Source organism: Pseudopodoces humilis, chromosome 7 (assembly GCF_049639895.1).
Source record: "Pseudopodoces humilis isolate 2021_Gansu_Grassland_sample_001 chromosome 7, ASM4963989v1, whole genome shotgun sequence".
NCBI lineage: Eukaryota > Metazoa > Chordata > Aves > Passeriformes > Paridae > Pseudopodoces > Pseudopodoces humilis.
Window position 1 is genome coordinate 7776509 of NC_142206.1, and position 22555 is coordinate 7799063.

The window sequence follows — 22555 nt, forward strand, 5'->3', positions numbered from 1 at the left end:
ACCCCCTGGGCCGTGGGGCACACCCCGCTAGGGGTCGTGGGGTACCCACACCCCGGGCTGGGGGTCTTGGGGTGGAACCGGGTACCCCGTGGATCGTGGGAGCACCCAAAAGCCGGGCTATGCACGCCGGGACTGCGCAGGGTGTGCCGGTGTCTGTGGGGCACCCCCACTCCACCCTGGGGAACCCGGGATGGCACCGAGTACCCACGTGTCATGGGGCACCCCCACGCTGGGCTGGGGGTCCGGGGGTGGCACCGGATACCCCGTGGGTCGTGAGACAGCCACACTTCGGGCTGGGCTGGCAGCAGGCACCTCGTGGGTCGGGGGGCACCCTCGCGCCAGGCAGCCGGGGATCGCGGGGGACTCAACCTGGGGTGCCCCGGGACTGCGCCCCCACGCCGGGCTGTGCTTTCCGGGGCGGGCCCGGGGGCCCCCCGCCCCCGGGGCTCCCCACGCACCCCGGGGCACCCGCACCCCGGGCGCCGCGGGGCATCCTGAGCCGGGACCGAGGTCTCCGGGTGGCACCCCAGGGTTCACCCGACACCCGTGGGACCCCGCCCGACCCCGCGCCTACCTGGGGGCAGGTCCCGAGCCGTGGGGGGCCGCATGGCGGGGCGGCCGCTCAGGCGCTGCCCACCCGCGGGGTCATGGCCGGTGCCGGGGGGGGCTGCTCACCCCCTTCGCCCCCGCCGCGCCGCCGGGAGCAGCAGCCGCCGCCGCCCCGGGGCATGGCACGGGTGGGCTCGGGCTCGGGCACGGGTGGGCTCGGCTCGGCGCGGCGCTGCCCGCGGCTCCGTGGGGCTGGGCCCTCCCCGCGCCGCGCCTTATCCCGGGGCGGCCGCCCCGCCCCCCGCGCCGGCCCCGCCGCTTAACCCTTCCCGGGCCGGCCCGCCCCAGGCGGGACAGGGGTGGGCACGGGGACTGCCGGCGGGGGCAGCGGCGGATGCGCTGCGGGCGTCCACGGGGGACACGCCCTGCGGGATTCACGAGGGGCACTCCCAATGGGGACACGGGGGTGTGATGGGTTCCCCCCCGCGGGGAAAGAACGCGGGGCTCGCGTGGGGAGCTTTGAGCGCGGGACACGGAGGGTGGTGTCCGTCCGTCAGTCTGTCCGTCTGTCCGTCCGTCCCTCCCTCCCTCTCTCTGTCTCACGATCCCTGGAGCCGCGCCGGGCTTTGGTGTCCCCGTGGACGGCGGGACCCCTCGGGGGCTGCCCCCGGAGCGGGTGCGGCGGGGCCGGGAGTCCCGCAGCCAGCGAGCCCCCGGGAGGGCGCGGGGGGCCGCGCTCCGCACACCCACGCGGGACCGCGCCGCTGTTCGTGGTGCCGGACCGGCGCTGTCCGTGGTGCCGCCGCGCCGCTGCCCGGCCCGGGGCAGAGCGGGAGGCGGCGGTGCGGGACGTAGCGGCCCCGCCCGGGCCCCGCTCCGGTGCCGCGCGTGGGGGGGGGCGCGTGGCCGCGCGGGCTGCGGCGGCACCGGCACCGGCTGGCACCGGCGCGTGTTTGCGGCGCCGTCTCCGGCGAGCGAAATGCCACAAGCTGGTGCGGCGGCACCCGTGGGAGGGGGCGTGGGCGGAGCGGGGCTGACTCAGGGGCCGCCATCCGCTCCCCCCGCCCGTGCCCCCAGCCCGGCCGCGGAGCCCCCGGCCGGACACCGCTGATCTGGGCAGGGGAGGGGGAGCCCACCCTGGAGGGGCTGTGGGGGGTGGTGCCCACCCACCTGGCGAGCTGGGGACAGGGTGGATAGGGAGGGGTGGATGGACGGTGGAGGATGATGGAAGGAGGGGACAGGTGGGGGGACAGAGAGGTGGAGGACAGACTGATGGACAAGTGGACGTAAGGAGAGGACAGACAGACATTTGCACGGAGAACATCTGGAGATGGGGTGGACGAACGGAGGGATGGGTGGAGGATGGAGAGGACAGACAGGTGGATAGGTGGAGGGACGGGCAGGTAATGGGCAGCTGGATGGTTGTGGGACAGATGGATGGGATGGATAGAGTTGTGAATGGAGGGGGACAGATGGACAGGTGACAGACAGACAGATGATGGACAGATGGATGGGTGACAGACAGATGGATGGGTGATGGACAGATGGACGGGTGATGAACAGACAGAAGGGCAGCTGGCAGAGCAGATGAGAGGCTGGAGCAGTGGGGACAGGTGGGGACAAACCAGGTGGCTGCAAGCACTGATGGATGGACAGAGGGACAGAGGAGAGGATGTGGCCAAGGGGAGGGTGACGGGAGGGACAGGAATGTCTTGGCTCGGGTGAAGGCAGGGGGTGGGGGACCAGGGCCAGGCAGGGGACACAACAGAGCGAGGTGACATGGGAATGGCTCTGAGATGGCACAGCTGGAGTGGCCCAGGGACAGCCCAAGGGTAGTCCTGGGGTGTCCAGGAATGGTCTAAAGGGTGACCCAAACATCACTGAAAACTGGTCCAAGAGTGAGCAAAAGGGCGATCCAAGGGTGGCCCGAGGGTGGCGCCAGCAGGAGCGCATCCTGGGGACACCAGGTGAGGTGTCACACCTGGAGATGCCGAGGGGGGCACCCGCGGGGGCCGTAGGGGCGGCACCGGGGCAGGGCCGGCCCCTCCTGGGCGGACCCGCGGGTGACCGGGCCCGCTCCACCGAGGCCGCCTCCCGCGCCCCCCCGAACCGCCGCGCCCGGGGGCGGGGCCCGGCCCCGGCCGGCCGCTCCGCCCGCAGTGGGGGGGTGCGGGGGGGGGGGGGCGCGGCAGCGGGGGCCCGGGGAGCATGGGGAGAGCCGGGAGCGCCGGGGCGGGGAGGGCCGGGCCCCCCCCCCGCCGGGCCGGGCGGGAGGCGGGTGAGCGGAGCGGGGATGCGGCGGGAGGAGCCGGGGGGCGCGGAGGGGCCCGGATGGACACGCAGCGGAGGGGGGCGGGAGGGGGGTTGTGGCCGGGACGGGAGGATCCCGGAGAAGGGGAACCGAGGGCCCTGGGCTCCCGGCGTGGACGCGGTGTGGATGTCCGGGGTGTCCGGGGCGGTGCCGGGGATGCGCGTGGTTGGAGCGACGGGGCTGCGGCGGCCCCGGGGCCGTGGGGCCGGCTCGGGGGGCTGGCACGGCGGGGCCCCACGGCCGCACGCCCCCAGGACCACGCTGTGTGCCCCCCGTCACACGTGGGCCGCCGGGGCTGGCCCTGCTCCGTGGGGCGCGGGCAGTGCCCGCCCCAGAACACCCCGTCCCGTGGGGGGCAGCGGGGTGGGGAGAGGGGGCCCTGCCGTGCGGCAGCCTCCAGAAGTCCTGTGACCCCACCTGCCCCCTTCACGGCCCGGGGGGAGCTGCAGCAGGGACAGAGGGGACAGAATCACTGATGCTGCGAACCCCCGAGCCGGACCCTCCTGCTCTCCCCATGGAGGGCTCACCAGTCTGGAGCCTCACCAGTAAGGGGGAGGGTCAGTGCTATGGGGACTCACCAGTGTGGCTGGAAGAGACAGCATGTCCAGGACACCCCAGTAAGGGTCAGTGGCTGACACCCACAGTGAGTGGCTCAGGGTGCCCCATGCAGTGACCCCCACATGTCAGGGTGCCCCGGTGCCCCCCAGCTGATGCCACAGCCCCGGCTCCCCCCCCCCGAGCAGCTAAAAATAGTAAAACTCCCCCCAGGCCGGCCCCCCCCGGCTCTGTGCAGGTTAATCTTTAGCTGCTGGTCACTGTAATGAGGCCTCATTACCCGACATTACAGCAGGCAGGGGAGCGGGACAGGCCCTGGACAGTGACACGGTGACAGGGGCTCGGTGCAGCAGAGCCAGGCTGTGGGCGGGTGGGGGAGTGAGGTGGGGGGACACGGAGGACAGTGACCTTGACACCCAGCTGTGGGGCACAGGGGAGTCTCAACTGCATGTGTGGGGTGACCTGTTGTCAGCCCCAGCTCGGTGACAGCCCCCAGTGCAGTGCAGTGCTTGGGGTGGCAGCGTCCCCAGGAGACACCTCATGATCCCCAGCAGTGTGAGGGGATTCCTGGAGACATGGCAAGATCCTCAGGGGCGTGGCAGGGTCCCAGAGATGTGACAGTGTCCCTGAGAACTGTGCCAGGGTCCCCATGGGAGGGCCCCAGGGGCTGTGCTATGGCCCCGGAGGGGTGTGTCACCATCCCCTGCAGTGTGCTTGTGTCCCCAGGGGCTGTGCCAGCATCTCCAGGGATTGTGCCAGTTTCCCAAGCACTGTGCCAGGCCCTGGGAGGAGGGAGGGTGTGTTGGTGTCCCCGAGGGGGTGCCAATGTCCCCAGGGGCTCTGCCAGCGTTGCCAGGAAGAGCGCCAGTTTCCCAAGGGCTGTGCCAGGTCCCCAGCAGGGTGCTGATGTCCCTGGGGCGAGGTGTGTTTTTGTGGTGTCCCCAGTGCTCACACCAGGGTGTGCAGCAGTGTGCCAGTGTCCCCATGGCTGCCCAGGTCCCCTGTGGATGCTGGTGTCCCTGGGATGATGTTGGTGTTCCCAGGGATGTGTTGTCTGTGTTGTCACCAGAGCACACACCAGGATGCCCAGCAGTGTCCCCAGGATTGTGCCAGGTCCTGCCAGGCTGGCTCAGGGCAACAGGGACAGCACGGGGTGGGGGGTCCTGGCACAGTGGGAGGACCGAGTCCCCCTCGGGGGCCGGAGGTGCTATCAGGGGCCCGAGGCACTATCGGGGACCGGCAGCCTGGGGGACCCAAGTGTGCTCCTGGGAGATTAGGGGGGGACCATGGGGGTGTGGAGATGCATCCCAGCCACACTGCCGGGGTTCAAACTCCACGGCGGCGAAGGTGACGGTGACAACAGGAGGGCCTGGCCTCGTGCAGGTGGGTGAGGGGTGCAGCACGGGAGTCAGCAGGCACGGTCGTGTGTGCAGGTGTGCATGCCTGTGTGTGCACCTGTAAATACGTGTGTGTGTGTGCCTGTAACCAGGTGTGTGTGTACACCTGAACATGTGTGTGCGCTTATAAATGTGTGTGTGTGCCCACAAACGAGTGTGCACCTGTAAACAACAGTATGCACCTGTAAATCTGTGTGTATCTGTAAAGAGCTGTGTGCCACATGTCAACAGCTGTCCCCCCGTGTGTGAGCCCTGGCCCTGTCTCAGCTGCCGTGGCCAGGGACAAGGGGCAGGGCTGGGGCCACGGTGGCCTTTGCCCAGGTGGCCACATGCTGCCACGTGCCCCTGTGCACCCCAGGTGTCCCTGTGCCCCTGGTGGGTGCCAGCATGAGGACGCCCAGCCTTTGTCACCCACAGGCTCAGTGAAGACGCCCCAGGCTGGTGACAGCCCGGGCCAGTGGCCGCCTGGGCAGGGGACATGGCGGGGGGCGCGGGGCTGGCCAAGCGCCTGGGGACCCTCCTGTCAGGGCTGCTGGAGTGCGGCGCCTTCTGCGGCATCATCTTCGGCTGGGCCTCCCTCGTCTTCGTCCTCAAGGACCTGGGCTACTTCGAGGGGCTGTGCCAGCCCTCTGCCACCCCCAGCCCCAACGTCACCCTGGGGTCTGGTATGGACCCCCACCTGTCCCCATGGTCCCCTGACTTGTGACCCCACCGTCCTGATGCCCCGTGCTGCCCCATGTCCCCCCTATGCCTGTGCCTGTGCCTGTGTCTTTGCTGCCTGCGATGTCCTGACGCCCTGCAGTGTTCTGTGTCCCTGCTGTCTCCAAGCCCATGTGCCTACTGTCCCCCAGTCCACGTCTCCGGTATGGTCACGTCCGTGGTGTCCCCACATACCCAGTGTCCCCTGCATCTCCGCTGATCCGTGTCCCCGGGTGCCTGCGTCCCTGCATCCCTGGTATTCCCGGTGTCCCCGTGTCCGTGTCTGCGTGTCCCCATGCCCCACTTATGGCCATCCCCAGACTGCAGCGGGCAGGATGAGCAGTTCTCTCTGGTCTTCACCATTGGCTCCTTCATGAACAACTTCATGACCTTCCCCATGGGCGTCGTCTTTGACCGCTTCGGCACCACAGCTGCGCGCCTCATCGCCATGTGAGCCCCGCGCCGGGGGGGACACGGGGGACGGGGCTTGTGCTGGGGGGATACTGAGAATGGGGCATTATTGGGGTGGCCTGGCTCCCAAGGGGCTGGGGTAGGGGAATCACCTGTGATTCCCAGGATCCTGTCCCCACGTATCATCGCTGTCCCCTTTAGCTCCCTCTACACTGGCGGGACCCTGCTCGTCGCCATCTCCACCCCAGGTGAGTCCCTGTGGCCCGGGGGTCCCCAGCCCTGGAGGGGGTCTCTTCGGTAACCCCTGTCCCCGCTGACCCCTGTGTCCCCAGAGATGGCGGTGCTGCTCTTCCCGGCCATGTCCATGCTGTCAGTGGGTGGCATCCTCCTCATCCTCACCAACATGCAGGTGGGTCCCCCGGCACCCTGACACCCACGTGGCGGCAGGACAGCCAGCCTGGCACGGGAGGGCTCTGATGGCACACGGGGGGCTCTCGGTGCTAGGTGGGCAACCTGTTTGGGAACTACCGCTCCATCATCATCACCCTCTACAACGGGGCCTTCGACTCCTCCTCCGCCATCTTCCTCATCGTCAAGGTGGGTGCAAGGGACGCGGCAGTGGCAGCAGGGGAGGGCAGAGCTGGGAACAGTTGGGTGACATCTATGGACATATTGGGGACATAATCTGGGACACAGCTGAGTCACTGCTGGGGCCACACATGGGGACAGACCTAGGGCCCGAGCAGGTGGCCGGTGGCAGCTTGTCTCTGTCCCTGACTCTGTCCTTGTCCCCAGCTGCTGTACGAGCGGGGGCTGTCCCTACGGGCCACGTTCCTTTTCCTGGCGGCCTGCAGCGCCTGGCACCTCCTGCGCACCCTCTTCCTGATGCCGCGCACCCGCATCCCCTACCCGCTGCCCCCCGACTATGACTACGGGTATGGGGGGCTGCCTGCGCCCTGCTGGGGCTCTGGGGAGAGGGGTGGCTGGGTCCCACCCTGTGGGCGGTGGGTCCCGTCCCCTGGGCAGGTCCAGCCCCACCAGGTGGCCGCAGGGTGACACAGGCGCTGCCGCAGGCTGCAGTGCCGGGGGCGCTCCCGCTCCTACCGAGCGCACAAGGACAAGCAGCCTCCGGGAGAGGCCGGAGCGGAGGAGACACCCCTGGAACCCGCCACAGCTCGAGGTGCCGGGAGCGGGAATCTGCTCGCTGGGGGTGGGGCTTTGGCCAGACGGGCGTGGTCACCGCCGGGCGATGGGCGGTGCCATGTAAATGAGGGGCGTGGTCCGGCGTGGCTATGCATGACGTGATTGGAGGGCATCATGCATATGCAGATAGAGAGGCGAGGCCTCCTGGTGGTGGGCGCGGTCTTTTAATGGGAGCGGGTGGAGGACCGGTGGATGCAAATGAAGGGGTGCTGGGTGTGGCTGTGTGCAGGCGCGGTGACACATCGGAATGGGCATAGAGGTGGCTGTGGAGCCCCAGCGGGTGGCAGGGACAAGGTGTGGCCTGGGGTGTGTGTCTGTATGCGCCCCGCCCTGACACCTGCACAGGTGGGGACACCCCCGGGACGCCGTTCCGGGCCTGCGCCTGCTCGTGGCTCTTCGCCTGGCACGTGGCCTGGCTCTCGGTGATGCAGCTGCGGCACTACCTGTTCATCGGCACCCTCAACCCGCAGCTCGAGCACCTGGCGCGCGGGGACCACGCCCTGGGTAAGGCATCGAGGCGGGGGGGGACACGGCGGGGACCCCCAGGGCCCGCCTGACGCTGTCCCCCCGCAGTGAGCACCTACACCAACGCCTTCGCCTTCACCCAGCTCTGCGGGGTGCTCTGTGCCCCCTGGAACGGCCTCATCCTCGACCGGCACAAGCGGGGGAAGGGCCCCCGCCCCGAGGGTAATTGTCCCCGCACCCCAAGGGCAACGGAGCCCCCAGCTTCGTGCCCTGAGGATAACTGACCCCCAAGGCCCTTCACCCCAGGTGGAAGCGCACTCCTTGGCCCCACACTATGGGGGTAATCCCAGTCCTGTGGTCCTTGTCTCCTATACCCTCATTGCTGCCGTCACCCCATGCACGAGAGAGAAGGGGCATAGAGGGGGCCGTGTCCCCAAGCTCTGACCCCCGTGCCCACAGGGATCCTGGCGGCGCTGGCAGACCTGCGCTCGGCGGTGCTGTCGCTGGTGGTGACAGTGGCACAGTGCCTGCTGTTCTCCGTGTTTGCCGCCGTGCCTGTCCTGCCCGTCCAGTTCGGCACCTTCGTGCTGCAGGTCATCAGCCGCTCCTTCCTGTACGGCGGCAACGCCGCCTTCCTGGCCATCGCGTGAGTGGGGACAGCCACGGCCACCGGGCACGCAGGGCTCAGGGTGGCAGGGGACGGTGACATGGTCGTTGTGGCAGGGGACAGGGTCGCATGGTCAGAATGGGGCAGCAGGGGGTGGCAGTGGGGAGGGAGGATGGCAGGGGACAGGGTGGAGGTGTCGGGGGACGGTATCGGGGAGGGGCTGTCAGGGGTCAGGGTGCCAGGAGAGTCCTGTTGGTGACCTGGGTGCCTGGCAGGTTCCCCCCGCAGCACTTTGGGAAGCTCTACGGGCTGGCCATGGCACTGTCGGCGCTGGTGGCCCTGCTGCAGTACCCGTGTGTTGCCCTGGTGCAGGGGCCGCTCCAGGGGGACCCCTTCTATGTGAGTGTGCTCTGTGGGGCCCCCGAGTGAGGGGTGGGGGGGCTGCTCCACGGGGAAATGGGGGTCCTGCCCTGGGAGGGAAGGGGTCTTGCCACATGGGAAAATGGGGGTCTCATCCCATGGGAAAATGGGGATCCCGGTCCTGTCCATGAGAAAATGGGGATGCTGCCCCAGCAGAGATGGAATGATGAGGTCTTATGCCATGAGAAATGAGGGTCCTGCCCCAGAGAGGGATGGGTGCCCTGCTCCTGGGGAAATGGAGGTGCTGCTCCAAGTGTCCTGGCCTAACACAGGGGATGAGGGAGGGCAGCCCCCCAGCCCCCTGCCCTGACACTCTTCCCCTCTGCAGATGAACTTGGGGCTCATCGCCGTGGTGCTGGTGGCCTTTGTCAGCCCCGTGGTGGTAGCCCGCGAGTGCCAGCGGCGAACCAAGGAGCTGGGGATGGCTGGCGCCCCCCTGGCAGCACCCCCCAGCACTGAGATCCACGCCGAGACCCCACACTGAGCCCCACAGCCAGCACACCGTTTTTGTAGCAGCCTCGGGGTGCTGTGCCAGTGGGGTCGGGGGGTGGGGATAATAAACATCGCTGCCCCCTCCACTTGCCGTGCTGCCCCCACGACCCCCTAGCGCTGTCCCCAGCCCCCTGGTGCACACAGACACAGCTCAGGGCACCTCTGCTTTATTGGGAAAGGAGCTGTGATGCCATGGCAGCACTGGGGGCTCAGTACTGGCAGATGAAGGGGCGCAGCTGGAGGCAGAAGCGGCTTCTCCAGAGCCCATCTGGGGAGAAGGACAATGTCAGGGCCATGGGTGGTTCCTGGAGCCCCCCAGTACCCTGCAACCACTTCCAGTGCCCCCTATATCCCTGCCTTGGCTCCCCCAGTGCCCTGTAACCCCTCCCAGTGCCCCTCCCACTGCCCTCAGTGCCCGCCTCAGTTCACCCAGTGCCCTGTAGCCCCCTCTCCACAGTATTCAGTGTTCCTCCGATGCCCCAGTAGCCTGTGCTCCCCTCCCCAGCACCCCCAAGCCTTGACACAGTGGGTGGGTGACCTTACCTCGGACGCTGAGGGTGGTGCAGGTGGTGACAATGTGCAAGGGTTGGGTGGGCGCCCAGTTCGCGTAGTTCCAGGGGCTGGAGTCCTCCCAGTAGGACTCCCAGTTCCCTGCCTGCTGTGCCAACACTTCAGTCCCCAGTGACAGCCCCCACCACCCCTACCCAGCCCCTCGACCCCAAAAACCAGCCCCAGCAGCCAATACCCAGCCCCTCATGCCTCCAAACCCAGCCTCCAGCCCCAGTATGCCATGCCCAGGCTCATCCCCCACAAAGCAGCCCCAACACCCAGCACCCCAGTCCCTCACCCCCCAAAGCAGCCCCCAGCTGGTCTCCTAGCCAGCACCCAGCACCCCTTTGGCAGCCCCTTGTCCCCGTTGTCTCTTCACCCTTTTGCTGGTGACGGCTCCGATCCAGGGTGAGATGACAATTTTGTAGGTTCGTGCCAGTTTGTGCAGCTCCTGGTTGCGGGAAGCGCTGTGCACCGAGGCCAGCTGACCCCGGTACACGTCCTGGCAGTAGCGCTGTGGGATGGGCACGGGCTGGCACCAGGCACTCACCTGTGCCCACGGGCACCTGCGGGCAGTGCTGGGTACCCCCTGCGCCCCCCGTGCCCCCCGTCCCCTCACCTGGGCTTTGGCATAGGTGCGCAGCTTCTTCACCACGGTGTAGTACAGCGGGGGGGTCTCACCAGCAGGGAGCCCCTGCAGCTGGCGAGGGGCTGCAGGGCAGAGGACAGGTACCTGGGGTCCCTCTGCCAGCCCCAGCCCCAGGCATGTGGTGTCAGCGGGGTGGGCACGGCGCCGGGGTGGCAGGGACATCCCAGGGTGTTCCTGGGGGCGGGCAGGGCTGTGGGGGACACTCACTGGGGCAGGGGGACACTCACCAGGGTGGCTGGCAGGGACAGTGCCCAGGAGGGCCAGAGCGAGCAGCAGGCAGGGCCACATGGCAGTGGGACACTGAGGACACCACCAGGATTCTCTGGAGGTGCCTCAGCCCTGTCACCCTTGGCCACCCCCCACCATAGTCCAGAGCCCCTCTGCACCCTTGGTAACAATCTGTTCTCTCTGTGGCCCTTCTGCCATCCCCCATGTCCCCACTGTCCTTCTGCCACCCCCAGTCCCACCTTGTGTCCCACCCTGCCCCTCTGTACCCCATATCCCCACTGTCCCTCCACCATCCCCTGTGCCACTCCCATGTACTCCTGGCATCCCAGAGACCCCTTGTGTCCCCCTGACACCATGGTCCCAGCCACAGGGATGCCCACCTCCGGTCCCCACCCAAGCAGCCAGGGGCTGAGCCCACTCTGATGTCCCCCTCAATGTCCCTGTCCCCATCCTCACCTGGAGGCTCTGGGGAGCTCTGCTCATTGTCCCCCTTATAGGGGTGACAGGGCCACATGTCACCACCACAGCCTTGCGCCACCCAGCTGGCTCTGGGGACACCATGGGGACGTTGGGGTGACACTGGGGGGTGGGAGGAGTCCCTGCCTGCAGTGGGACACATGTGGCCCCCAGGAGGGGGGGCTGCAGGTCGGGGGGTGCACAGGGGTGCCCAAGGCAGAGGGTGAGTGTTGGGGCAGTGAAAGGGGCGGGGGTGCAGGGGTGGGGGCTGCTCCAGTTTGAGGGGTGCAATGCAGGTGTATGGGGTGCAGCGTATCCTGGAGGGGGGGTGCTGGGGGTGCAGAGGGGATGTTGGGGTGCTGATACCATCTCCCGCCGGCCACGCTTGCCCAAGAGCCATTTCCTTCTCAACGGCTGTGGCCCCCTGGGTCCAGCCTGGCCGTTTGCCCACAGACCCCCTTGAGCCCCCCCTAAACCTCCCATGTCCCTGACCAGCTCCCCTGGCCCGCAGCTGAGCACCACACTGGGGACTCTGCATGCCAATCCTCGTCTCCATGCCCTGTCCACACCTGCACCCCAAACTCTCCAGCCTCTGTACCCCAACTTCTCTGAGCCCCTGTACTGACAACCTGTGCCCCAACTCCCGCAGCCCCCTCCCCACACCTTGCACCCCAAACCACCACAGCCTCCTCTTCATGCCCCCGCCCCCCGTCCCTTGGACCAAGCGCACCCTAATCACTGGCTGGGCAGGCTGCTGGCAGAGCCCCCCCCGGGGTGTCCCCCACCCTGTCCCCAGCAGTTGGTGGTTGGGGGTGTCACAAGACTGTGGTTGGGGACACGCGTCCCTGTCACTGATATAAGGGTGGCAGTGGGTAAAGCCCCCTGAAGACCCAGGTGAGCAGTGGAGACAGGGGCATGGGAGTGGGCTCAGCCCTCAGCTGCCAGGGTTGGCATTCCTGAGTTTGGCATTGGGGGACTCTGGGGTGCCAGGGGTGGAGGGGACATGGTGAGGGACAGAATGGCACAGGATGCCCAGGGGAGGGAGTGACACAAGGGTTGGAAGTGAGGAACTGGGCACATGGTGGGCACAGGAGGGCTGGGGTCTGTGGGGGTGGCACTGGGGATGGCAGAGGGACAGTGGGGATATGGGGGGTTTCTGAGGGGACTTGGGGAGGACAGTGTGATGCTGGAAGTAGCAGAGCAGCACATGGGGGTGTCCCCAGGGTGGCTGAGGGTGATGGGGCTTTGGGATCTCCCAAGGGTGCTAGTGGTGTTCCCAGTGTCCCTGTGCCATGCGGCCCTGCCTGCTGATTGCCCTGGCCCTGCTGGGCACAGTTCCGGTCAGCTGCTCTGGTGAGTGCCTCCCACACCCCCACCCACCCACAGGGACATCCCAGGGACACCCCTGATCTCAGGGTGACCCAGCTGGTGTCCCCAGCTCTTGCCAGCCCTGCAGTGGAGGACGAGGAGGATGTGACAGAGCTGGAGATGCCCAAGGAGTACAGCGGGTGCCTGGGGGCCAGAGACAAGCAGGCACTCAGTGTCCCCATCATGCCGGGCACCGCCACCTGCCGCTACGTCGTCATCTCCCATCCCCGAAGCTTCCGTTGTGCGCAGGTGGGATGGGGTGGGTTGGGTGGGGGTGGGGGCACCAGTGCCCCCTGTGACAGCCATGTCCCTGCAGCACATCTGTGCCCGGCGCTTCCACGGGCACTTGGCCTCGATCCACGACTCCCACACCAACAGCTTCCTGCTGCTCCTGGCGCGCCAGCGCTCCATTGCTGGTGAGGTCTGGATCGGTGCCGTCAGCCAGCCCGCTGTAAGGACCCCCACCATGTGTCTACCACCCTGGCCTCAGGGTACCCTGTCTCCTCCCAGTGTCCCCGGTGCCCACCCCGGGTGTCCCAGCCCCACCCCACAATTCCCAGTGCACAACCTGGGTTCCCTAGTGCCTACCCTGGATGCCCTGTTCCCATCCCACTGTTCCCATTGCTGGAGGTCCCCATACCTTTTCTCCCCTGGCAGACCCCAATCCCGAGCTGCCACTGGACTGACCGGAGCCCCTGGAACTACAGCCGGTGGATTCCCGGGCACCCCCTGCCCAGCCACCGCTTCTGCACCGCCGTCTGCACCAACGGTCAGTGGGGGCTCTAAGGGAGGGGTCCAGGGGGGCTCAGGGGTAGTCCCTGCCCGTGACGGGGGGAGGCTGCTGAGGGGCTCAGGATGGGGAGGTGACACTGCGGGGCTGGTATCTGGGGCATCTGGGGGGTTATCCCTTGGGGCTGGAGGGGGGTCCCTGGAGGGCCGATCTCCACTCTTCTCTCCCCAGATGGGCTCTGGAGGAGCGTGCGCTGCAAGAAGCGGCTGCCCTTCATCTGTGAGATATGAGGGGCTCAGCCCCCCTGGATGCCCCCAGGCCTTCTCCACGTCTGCTCCCCCCCGGGGGGCTGCACCCCCTCCCTTGGAGTACAATAAAGTCTTGCTGTTGGCACCCACTTGGTGTTTGGGCAGGGCCAGGGGCCCGGGCTGGGTGCACCCAGGGGGGGCACAGAGTGGTTTTGGAGGTGTCCCTTGTTTCCTGCACAGCTCCTGTGTGGGCAATGGCAGTCACATGGTCCCCTCTTCAGGGATCTCTGTGATCCTCACCCATGGGCCAGGAAAAGAGCCAGGACTCTCTGAACTGACCAGCGAGGTTTTATTGTCTGTGGCAGCGGCACCATGAGCCGGACTCATCGCCCTGTGTCCAGGGCCATACACGAGCAGGGGGGAGGGGAAGGGGGAGGCTCGTGCCCACCCCCAGCCCCCTGGGGACTAAGGGGATGGGGTACATTGGGGGGATGAGGAGGAGGTGTTGGGAAGACAGGGACCCTGCGAGCTTGTACAAAGTGCATAGGTAGGTGTGTGTGTGTGTCCCCATGGTAGGGGACAGCCCTGGTCCGGGGACAGTGGTCTGTCAGCATCAGGGAGCGAGCCTGGAAGTGACACAGGGGGGAGGGGGTGAGGACCCTGCAGGGGTCTCAGCCAGGGCAGAGAGGAGGGAGGGGGCTACCCCCAGCAGTGCAGACATGGGGAGCTGGGGGGGTGTGTCCCCAGCACTGCCTCAAATCCCACACTCACCCCACTCAAGGCTTCTTCCTTTTCAGCTTCAGCACTTGCAGCCAGTTTGGGGCAGAGGCCTCAGATCTGGGGTATTGGCAGAGTTTCAGCATGAGCCCCCCAAAACCTGTCCCGGGACCCAGACTGATCCCCTCAGCCTCCATGAAGATCCTGGCCCCACACTCACCCTGAGGATTTCTCTGGCTTGGGAGGCAGGGTCGGGGGTTTCACACCAGGGATCTTGCAGGACTTAGAGCGCTGCACATGGGGGTCTTTAGGAGGGGTACCCTTGCTGTCCCCTGATGATGTTCCCTCTTCAGCCGAGCGGTTGCGACCCCTCAGCTTAGCCTGGGGGCAGAGAGAGGTCAGGGAGAAACAGTGCTCTGCCAGCCACATCCCCCACTGCCTCCTCCCTGTCTCCCAGGCCCCAGCCCCACCCTGCCTCAGTTTCCTTGCGTTCTACCCTCTCTTTCACCTTGCAGTCAGGAGTCCAAGGGACTCACCTTGATGGCAGAGGCGCTGAGGCCAGGAAAGAGAGGCACCTTGACCCCCTTGCCCGAGGGTGAGCCGCGCATCCGCCGGCTCCGGGGCTCCTCTGCTGCCTCCTCATCGGAGGACACTGCCAGGGCTGGCCGGGGCTCTGTGGGCACACAGGGACAGTGTCACCATGACAGTGTGCCAGGACAGACACCCTGCTCCCATCCCCATCCCCGCTGGGCTCACCCGTGGAGTCTCGGAAGATCCAGCTCTCCCCCTCAGTGGCGGTGGGACGCAGGGATGGCGCCCGGTGCTGGCGCTTGCGGCCCAGGCTGGCCTTGCAGCGAAACACACTGCTGTCCAGGAGTTCTGTGTCCTGCCAAGCCCGGGGGACAGGTCAGAGCTGGCAGAGAGAGCCCAGGGACCCCCCATCCCAACCAGCACACCCACAGCCTCCACAGCAGTGCTGGAGGCCCTCAATCCATGGCTGTCCCTAGGGGCAGAGATGCCCCATCCAGACACGTCCTGTGACAGCCAGGCAGTCCTAGGCCATACAGGGTGATTAGAATCTCCCCACTTCCACTCACCTCCAGAAGAGGAAATTCCTGCCCCTGCTCCATGGACCCCTCGGCCTCGGGGGCAGCCAGAGAGAGCTGCTGCTCCCCCAGCCTCAAGGAGCTCTCCCCATCTGGGTGGTCTGAGGGCTGTTCCTCACTTCCTGTGTCCACTGGGATCCCACTGACAGCCTCTGGCAGCAGAGGGGGAGCCCTGGGGCTCTGTGGGGCAGTGGCTGGCTTAGAAGGATCCCTTTCCTCCTCAGAGGGGCTGGGTGACTCACTCCGGGGGGGCTCCACAGATGGAGGATCACCTGGAATGTCACCCATCAAAGGGCTGGGGGCCAACCTGCTTGGGAGACAAAACCCCAGAGTTGCTGTAGCCCTGGGTAACACAAGCCCTGCCCCAAACCCCTCTGTCTGCCTCAGGAGAAGCTCCTCCCTCCCTGCCACCACCACCCTCCTCCTTACCCATGCTCTGTGTGCGTGTCTCCTCCCAGGCTCCGCTCCCCCACACCAAGGTCCCGGCTGCGGGCAGCACAGCGGGCACTGAAGGCGCTCGCCCACTCCTGGCGACTGGCCTCAGCATCCTGTGGCTCCACACTCCAGCTGTCCAGGTCCTGGCTCCAGCGGGCATTGCCCATGTCCAGAGAGAGATCCCTGTGCAAACCTGCCTGGGGCTGTGGCAGGACCCTGGACATGGAGCCATCCGAGGCTCCAGCACTGCAGGGGTCTGGCACCTGCTCTGTCCCAATGACACCAAACTGGTTCTGGCACTCGGCTGCTCCAAGCTCCTCAGCCCAGTCCCTGCTGCTGGAGCTGTCATGCTCTGGCTGGTGAGCACTGCCCCAGGTGGGCTCCTGGGCTGGGGGATCGGGGCAATGGGAGCTGGGCATGTCCTCCTCACCAATCCTGATCAGTCCTGTCTGCCCGACACTACCCACAGCGGGCCAGCTCAGCCGGGCTGGGATCAGCTCCTGCTCTTCCTCCCTGGGAATCACAGAGCTGTGCTGCCCATACCACGCTGCTCCACTGGGGCTCAACTCTCTGTCCTGGGCCTCCATATCCCTGGTGCTGGATCTGTCATCCCAGACACCTCCGCTGGCACTGAACAATTCCTCATTCTGGGTCTCTGTGTCCCTGGTGCTGTGTCTGCCATCCCTGGCTGGCCTGCTGGATGTGAATTCACTGTCCTGGGTCTCCAGGTCCCTGCTGCTGGATCTGTCACCCCAGGCTGCTCCACTGGGACTGAACTCATCCTGGTTCTCCAGGTCCCTGGTGCTGCATTCACTGGCTTCAGCCAGCCTGCTGGGGCTGAACTCCTGGTCCTGGCTCTCTGTATCCCTGATGCTCGATCTGTCATCCCAGGCCAGCCTGCTGGGGCTGAATTCCTGGTCCTGACTTTCCAAATCCCTGGCGCTGGATCTGTCACCCCAGGCTGGCCTGCTGGGGCTGAACTCCTGGTCCTGGCTCTCCATGTCCTTGGTGCTTGATCTGTCATCCCAGGCCGGCCTGCTGGGGCTGAATTCCCGGTCCTGACTTTCCAAATCCCTGGCACTGGATCTGTCACACCAGGCTGGCCTGCTGGGGCTGAACTCCTGGTCCTGGCTCTCCATGTCCTTGGTGCTTGATCTGTCATCCCAGGCCGGCCTGCTGGGGCTGAATTCCCGGTCCTGGCTCTCCATGTCCTTGGTGCTGTATCTGTCACCCCAGGCTGGCCTGCTGGGGCTGAACTCCTGGTCCTGGCTCTCCATGTCCCCGGGGTTATACCTCCTGTCCCAGGCTGGCCGGCTGGGGCTGTGCTCCTTATCTGGGCTCCCAGCATCCCCAGTGCTGGATCTGCCAGCCCAGCCCAGTGTTAAATTCTCATCCTTGTTCCCAGCATCCTGGGTGCTGTATTTCCTGGCCCAGTCTGGGGTGAGCTCCCTGTCCTTCATCTCCATGTCCCCGCTGCTGTACCTGCCTGCCCAGGTAGGCTGCCCGGAGTGTGGCTCCTTGTCCAGCTGCCCGACATGTCCTGTGCTGAGGCCACTGCCCCAGCTGGCCTGTCCGGAGCCAAGCTCCTCTGTGCTGCCATAGCCCTGGCCCCACTTGGCTGTGCTGGCACTGAAGTCTGGATCCTGTGGGCAGCTCTTCCCAGTGCCAAGGGATGGGGACCAGTCGCTGCAGCCCAGTTTTGTGTCCCCCATCAGCTCCGTTGCTCTGTAGTCACCACTCCAGCTCTCCTGGGCAGTGCCGTCCTTTTTGCTGTGGGTGCTGTCCCAGCTGGATTTGGTCCCGAATTCCTGCTCCTGCTTAGTCTCAACAGGCCAGTCTCTCTCCCTGGACACACCTGGGTGGCTCCAGTCAAAGGTGCTGTCCCGGCGAGGGTGGCCAATGCCAAACTCACTGCACAGGTCCTTCCGTGACCAGCCCAGCAGGTTCTGGTGCAAAAAAGGGGAGAGGAGTTAGAGGGGGGAAAGAGGTTAGAAAGGGGAGAGGAGGGAAACACCTTGGGGACACAGCACAGTGGGGCCCATCCCAAGGTGGAGGCAGAACCCATCACCTGCTCCATAGCACACAGTCCTGCTCAGCCTCCACCCACCCACCCACCCATCCTGTCCCATCCCACAGCTCAGTGGAGGGCAAGAGGAGGAGCCCAGGCCACACCGACCATACAGAGTCCCCCACACCCCTCACCTCTGGAGAGCCGTGGACCCCGGGTGACGCCAACAGCTCTGTCAGCCAGCCTGGGTCAGCGTGGGGGTCAGGGTCCTGCGAGGGTCCTTCAGCCTGGCCTGGGCCCCCAGGACCCTGCAGGCTCCTGGGGCCATCACCTGCCCAGGCTGAGTCAGCTGGAGCAGCTGGATCTGGGGGGGCTGGATCCAGGGGGGCAGCTGTGGTGAGGCTGGGCTGGGCCGAGGACTCAGGCTCAGCTGGGTCCTGTTCAGGCTTTGTCACGTGAAGTGGGGAGTGGGACATGGGAGCATCCTGCTCTGCCTCTCTTTCCTCCTCCTCCTCCTCTGCCGAGCCCTCAGCCTCTCGCTGGGCCACGGGACCCCCTGGGCATGGAGCCCCCTCTGCCTGCTGGCTGTCAGGCCCTTCAGACCTGCTGTCCTTTGGAGGGCTGGGGGCCACAGCCTCCCCATCTGACTCCCCCTCTTCAGAGAGCCCTGAGTCAGGTGTCTCCCGGATGGGGGAGCGGGGAGGGAAGGCTGGCAAGCGTGCCCCCCACGACGGGAATGTCCATTCAAAGGACTGGGAAAGGCTCCAGGCGGACTCGCTGCCCAGGGAGGGCTCTGACAGGAGGTCTCCAGGCCGGGGCAGGGCACTCAGTGAGCCCCCCAGCTCCCCCAGGCCCTGCCCCGTGGGTGGGGGCCGCAGCACCCCCTCTGAGGAGCGCCGGAGCCCCACATCCCGAGGAGGGGGATTGAAATCAGGACCCTGATAGGACTGTGGGGACACTGCAGAGTCATCAGGTCCCTCTGGGGAGCCTGGGGGACGAGAGGATTTGGCAAGGGGTGGGCTGGGGGGGCCCAGGTACTCGGCAGCAGCCCCGGGAGAGCCGGGGGGGCAGGTGACTCGTGGGGGCAGTTCAGGAGTGCCAGGGGGGCTGGCAGTGCCAGGGGATCCCTCCCCTGGAGTGTGTGGGGAGCCGGGGGAATGGGAGACACTGAGCTGCGGTTTGGTGGCCAAGGGAGCGCCCGGGGCCTGGATGGAAGTGACGGGGACCTCGACTGGAGGCCTAGTGGGGGATTCTGGGGAGCCAGGGGGAAGTGTAGGGGAGTCAGGGGCCAGGAGCTCAGTGGGGGCATCAGGGGAGCCAGGGGCTGGGGCAGAGGGCTCAGCAGGCTGGAAAGGAGCTCCTGGGGCTGGGGCTGGGCAGGTGGGTGGCCTTGGGGAGCCTGGAGGTCCGAGGGCACCCAGCTGTAGAGTAGAAAGCTGTGGAAAAAGCCAGCAGGGGGTCTCAGTCAAGAGAGAGCACCTCCAAACATCATGCATCCCAAGGCCAGCCCCCCAAACCTCTGGAGGGTCCCTCCCTCCAGCCCTGCTCCCCTCCCTGCACCCGGGGCAGGAAGTGCCCATGCTGCGTGCCAGAACCAGGCTGCTCCTGCGTGACTCAGCCAGGGCGGCTCCCGGCACCCCAGCCCTGCTCCCTGCCTGGCCCCCCGCTACCCCCAAAGCGCCTGGACAGATGGAGAGAAGAAACAAAGCAGGAAGAAGTCAGAACTCCCAGCACAGCCCCCTGCCCTGCTTGAGGCTGGCATCCCCGTGCCCAGTACCGCTAGGGTTTGCCCCCTTGCTGGGGTGACCTGGTGCCGGTGCCCAGGCTGCCACCCACAGTGTCACCGTGGCCCGGTGTCCCGGTCACTGCCCTGAGTGAACACGGCACGGGGAAAGGGGTTGGCGGTGTGCCCTTGGGGCCTGCCCTGCCACATACCTGCCGGGTCACCGAACCCCAGCTGGTGACTCACGGCTGCTCCCTGCCCACGCCTGGCACCGGTGTTGGCACATGCCGCCCCCACACCCCCGGGCCCCACGACGGGCACCCGGCTCTCAGCCCCAGGAAGGGGCAGCCAGCACCCCAAGGAGAAAGGAGAGACACGCACCCCGCAGAGAGGGAGCCCCGGAGGAGACAGGAGAGCCCCGAAGGAGAGAGCCCAGGAGTGGAGCCGCCATGGCGCCGGAGGGCGAGGCCAGCACTCACGTCAGGAGGGGATGGTGGCCTCCGGCGTCCGTGGGGGTCCCCAGCACAGCTCGGCCCAGCTGGGGGGGAGCTGCTGCAGAGAGAAAAAGGCGAAGGGGGGTAAATCCCACTGTGTGCCTCGGTGCTATTCTCCCACCAGCCACGAGGCACCCCTGCCCCAAACCACCCTTCAAGGACGCAGGGTATAGGGTCGCGCCCTGCCACGGCCACACAGCCCCTGGCTTGGGCTGCGAGGGGAAGAAGGCAAAGTGGCTCCAGCTCCCCTTCCGGAAAGTTTTCGGTCCTTTGGGAGTGAGTTTCTCACACTCTGGTTCAGAGCAGCCCCCGCCCAGCTCTCCCTGAGGTGCCCGGCTCTTGGGAGCGTGGCCAAGCACTGGCCATGGCCCAGGACATCCTGCAGCTGGGAGCCCCGCCAATCTGACCGCTCCTTGTGCTCCAGCATGGCCCAGCAGGGAAAAAATAGCAAGGCTGGAAAATCAGGAGCATTTCCTGGGGGAGCGACCCCCTGCCTGTTACTCGCAGGGGCTGGCTAAGAGCCCACCCACAGGCAGCTCCTGGCCCGGGACAGCCCATTCTGCAGTCGGCACCGGCTGCCCTGGCCTTCCCACGGAGGTAGCTGGAGGCACTGCAGCTCGGGAGGAACCTGGGCCCCGTGCCGGCAACCAGACCTCAGCTCCGTTACATTCCCAACCCTGGGATGGCTTGGAGTGATACCTGTTCCCACTGCCATTCTTCCCAGCATCAGTCCCCGTGCCCTCACCTCATCTCAGACACAGGGTGTCTATCATCCCCCATTCCCAGCTCGCCTGCCACAGGTCGGGGCATCTGGGGGGCTTCACTGGCAGGGTCTCCATCTGCCTCCTCGCTGGGACGCTTCCGGAAGGCAGAAAAGGTCTTGGAGCCGAAGCGGGAGGAGGGGTCGGTGCAGAAAGGCGAGAGCCAGGCCCGGTCTGGGCTTCCTGGGCCCTCCCTGCTGTCCATCTTGGCCAGGATCTCCTCCACGGTGGTGCCTGGGAACCGCTCCGGCCTGGCAGCCACCGGCACTGGCGTCACCTTGAAGGGCGCCGGGCCCTTGCGCGACGGGGTTGGCGGGGCCGGGGGCACCTCCTCCTCGGCGCCTGTGACCACGGGTGACGAGAGCCCCTTCCCATTGGGGGTCTCAGGCGATCTGACAGTGAAGGAGGGGCGCCGGAGGGGCCCCCCCGCGCCTGCGCCACTGTAGGGCTGGGGCCCGGCCAGGCGGTTCATCTTCTCGGCCGAGGGCAGCTCGGGCCGGGGGTGCCGCGGGCCCGGCGTGGGGGGTGGCACCGGGGGCTTGGCAGGCACGGCCGGCTTGGGCAGCACGCGGGGCTTGGGCCGCACTGGTGGCTTGGGGCGCACGCTGGCTGCGGAGAGCAAGGGAGGGGGACGGGGTCAGCGGAGTGGTGCTGCCCCCCCCCAACTGGGAACAGGCCCCCGGGGGCTGCCCCAGCAGTCCCCCTGCTCCGATTCCCCCCAAGCCCGGAGTACTGACCTTTATCGGGGCTGCCGGCCAGCCCGGCCCCCGCAGTGCCAGCAGGGGACGTGCAGGGCACGGCGGGGTGCAGGGGCTGCGGCTGGGAGGCCATGGCGATGCAGGGACGTGGGGGGCACGGCGCGGGGGTCAGCCCCTGGGGAGAGAGGGAGAATCGTTTGGGGAGTGCCCCAAGCCTGGGAAAACACAACCACCCTGTGGGGCCCTGTGCCAAGCCCTGTCCAGCTGTGCCAAACGGAGATCACACCGTGGTGCCACCCTTAGTACATCTGCCCCGGCTCACCTAAGCCAGCCGGACCCCGGCAGCAGACCCAGACACGGCCCCAACCCTCCCCGTAAGCAGCTGGACCCCACACTACACCCCCTAACGCCGTGGGGCTCCTCCTCTACCTGTCTGACCCTGCGCTAACCTGTCCCAACACACACGTGTCACTCTCACCGGCCTTCGCCAACCCCCCAGCGCCGAGCTGGCCCCCAGTTCGCCCCAGTCCTCATCTCAGCTCCCTGCCCAGGTCACCTCCCGCCCCCCCGAGCCCCCGGCAGCCCGGGAGGCACCGCCCAGTCCCCCGAGACCTTCGGCCAGCCCCTCTCAGTGGCCGCGGGCGCCCCACTCACCTTCCCCACATCAGCCTCATGTCGGGGGCGGGCCGGGGACACACGTGGGGGGCGCAGCGCGGGCGGGGAGGAGGGGTTAGTGTCCCCACGAGTCTCACGCTGCTGCCGCCGCCTCTCCCGTGACTCACCGGGGCTGCGGGGACAGGAAAAACCCGCTTGGTGCCTCCTCCCGGCCCTGCCCTCTCTCCGCGCCCTCCCCTCCCCTCCCCGCCTCGCTCCCTCCGGCCCCACCGGGGTCCACCCTCCCCAAGACCCCCCTCCTCTCGCCTTCCACGGGGGAACCGCCGCCTCAACCCACATCTGGAAACCATCGGGCCCGTTTCCCAGCCCGGGATGGCGGCGGGGCCCCGGGATGCGGGTCCGGCCCCCCGGGGTCTTCCGCCAGCACGGCCTAGCCTCGTTGCCACGGCAACGGGGCCTCCGATCGAGTGGCTGAGTAGGCCGCGACCGAGGCCTAGCGCCGTCCCCATGACAACGAAGCCCCCCACTCAATTCGGGGGTCCCGGGCCCATGTTGCCTGCTGGAGCCGAAGCCACGTGGTCCCCCGGCGGGCGCCAGGAGCCCGGGAGGATCCCGGTTACCCGCAGCCTCATCCTGGCAGAGAGACCCCCACTCACCCTCC

At 67.1% G+C, this 22555-nt stretch overlaps 4 protein-coding genes across 11 annotated transcripts; 2 read left to right on the forward strand and 2 right to left on the reverse strand.

Moving 5' to 3' along the window:
• The first annotated feature begins 2760 nt into the window (after positions 1–2760).
• On the forward strand, positions 2761–9212 carry SLC43A3 (solute carrier family 43 member 3). Of its 2 annotated transcripts, XM_005528992.2 has the most exons (13): positions 2761–2827; positions 5230–5477; positions 5832–5961; positions 6124–6170; positions 6255–6331; positions 6427–6519; positions 6718–6857; positions 6996–7102; positions 7471–7629; positions 7699–7812; positions 8050–8236; positions 8473–8596; positions 8946–9212. In XM_005528992.2, exons 2-13 carry the CDS (start codon positions 5291–5293, stop codon positions 9099–9101), a joined length of 1521 nt encoding a protein of 506 aa, XP_005529049.1. In that variant the 5' UTR covers positions 2761–2827; positions 5230–5290; the 3' UTR covers positions 9102–9212. The 2 variants fall into 2 exon arrangements, with proteins under 2 accessions (XP_005529049.1, XP_087913808.1); XM_088057682.1 differs by lacking the exons at positions 2761–2827; positions 5230–5477 and adding an exon at positions 4346–4798.
• Positions 9213–9260: 48 nt separating this feature from the next.
• LOC106628483 (proteoglycan 3-like) lies at positions 9261–11072 on the reverse strand. Of its 5 annotated transcripts, none has more exons than XM_014257872.2 (6): positions 10992–11071; positions 10535–10607; positions 10278–10369; positions 10038–10172; positions 9653–9767; positions 9261–9377 (listed from the first exon to the last, which is right to left on the reverse strand). In XM_014257872.2, exons 1-6 carry the CDS (start codon positions 11016–11018, stop codon positions 9319–9321), a joined length of 501 nt encoding a protein of 166 aa, XP_014113347.2. In that variant the 5' UTR covers positions 11019–11071; the 3' UTR covers positions 9261–9318. The 5 variants fall into 5 exon arrangements, with proteins under 5 accessions (XP_014113347.2, XP_014113346.2, XP_014113344.2 ...); XM_014257871.2 differs by having other exon boundaries at positions 10278–10402; XM_014257869.2 differs by having other exon boundaries at positions 10278–10607; positions 10992–11072.
• An 816-nt stretch (positions 11073–11888) lies between these two features.
• LOC106628488 (proteoglycan 3-like) lies at positions 11889–13486 on the forward strand. Its single transcript, XM_014257879.2, has 6 exons — positions 11889–11937; positions 12252–12344; positions 12430–12608; positions 12676–12810; positions 13017–13128; positions 13321–13486. The coding sequence occupies exons 2-6, from the start codon at positions 12284–12286 to the stop codon at positions 13377–13379; spliced, it is 546 nt and encodes a 181-aa protein (XP_014113354.2). The 5' UTR covers positions 11889–11937; positions 12252–12283; the 3' UTR covers positions 13380–13486.
• A 181-nt stretch (positions 13487–13667) lies between these two features.
• Positions 13668–22059, reverse strand: CNOT12 (CCR4-NOT transcription complex subunit 12). 3 transcript variants are annotated; one of them, XM_014257946.2, is made up of 12 exons: positions 21934–22059; positions 21319–21454; positions 20566–21190; positions 19806–19875; positions 17798–19039; positions 15590–17541; positions 15152–15470; positions 14811–14940; positions 14591–14727; positions 14275–14435; positions 14109–14174; positions 13668–13963 (listed from the first exon to the last, which is right to left on the reverse strand). In XM_014257946.2, exons 2-11 carry the CDS (start codon positions 21410–21412, stop codon positions 14114–14116), a joined length of 4791 nt encoding a protein of 1596 aa, XP_014113421.2. In that variant the 5' UTR covers positions 21413–21454; positions 21934–22059; the 3' UTR covers positions 13668–13963; positions 14109–14113. The 3 variants fall into 3 exon arrangements, with proteins under 3 accessions (XP_014113421.2, XP_014113420.2, XP_014113419.2); XM_014257945.2 differs by having other exon boundaries at positions 15152–15467; positions 19806–19878; XM_014257944.2 differs by having other exon boundaries at positions 19806–19878.
• Between the last annotated feature and the right edge of the window lie 496 nt (positions 22060–22555).

Bases quoted from the DNA above. Each gene is read 5' to 3' on its own strand.
- LOC106628488 (XM_014257879.2), top strand. From the start codon at position 12,284: ATGCGGCCCTGCCTGCTGATTGCCCTGGCCCTGCTGGGCACAGTTCCG. The intron at 12,345-12,429 runs GTGAGTGCCTCC...TGGTGTCCCCAG, and splicing joins AGTTCCGGTCAGCTGCTCTG to CTCTTGCCAGCCCTGCAGTG. The intron at 12,609-12,675 runs GTGGGATGGGGT...ATGTCCCTGCAG, and splicing joins GAAGCTTCCGTTGTGCGCAG to CACATCTGTGCCCGGCGCTT.
- SLC43A3 (XM_005528992.2), top strand. From the start codon at position 5,291: ATGGCGGGGGGCGCGGGGCTGGCCAAGCGCCTGGGGACCCTCCTGTCA. The intron at 6,858-6,995 runs GTATGGGGGGCT...GCGCTGCCGCAG, and splicing joins CCCCCCGACTATGACTACGG to GCTGCAGTGCCGGGGGCGCT. The intron at 7,103-7,470 runs GTGCCGGGAGCG...ACACCTGCACAG, and splicing joins GGAACCCGCCACAGCTCGAG to GTGGGGACACCCCCGGGACG.
- LOC106628483 (XM_014257869.2), bottom strand. From the start codon at position 11,018: ATGAGCAGAGCTCCCCAGAGCCTCCAG. The intron at 9,768-10,037 runs GTGAAGAGACAA...GTGTTGGCACAG, and splicing joins GAGCCGTCACCAGCAAAAGG to CAGGCAGGGAACTGGGAGTC. The intron at 9,378-9,652 runs GTAAGGTCACCC...CCTTCTCCCCAG, and splicing joins CACCACCCTCAGCGTCCGAG to ATGGGCTCTGGAGAAGCCGC.
- CNOT12 (XM_014257944.2), bottom strand. From the start codon at position 21,412: ATGGCCTCCCAGCCGCAGCCCCTGCACCCCGCCGTGCCCTGCACGTCC. The intron at 15,471-15,589 runs GTAAGGAGGAGG...TTGTCTCCCAAG, and splicing joins GACACGCACACAGAGCATGG to CAGGTTGGCCCCCAGCCCTT. The intron at 14,175-14,274 runs GTGAGTGTGGGG...CCAATACCCCAG, and splicing joins AAGCCAGAGAAATCCTCAGG to ATCTGAGGCCTCTGCCCCAA.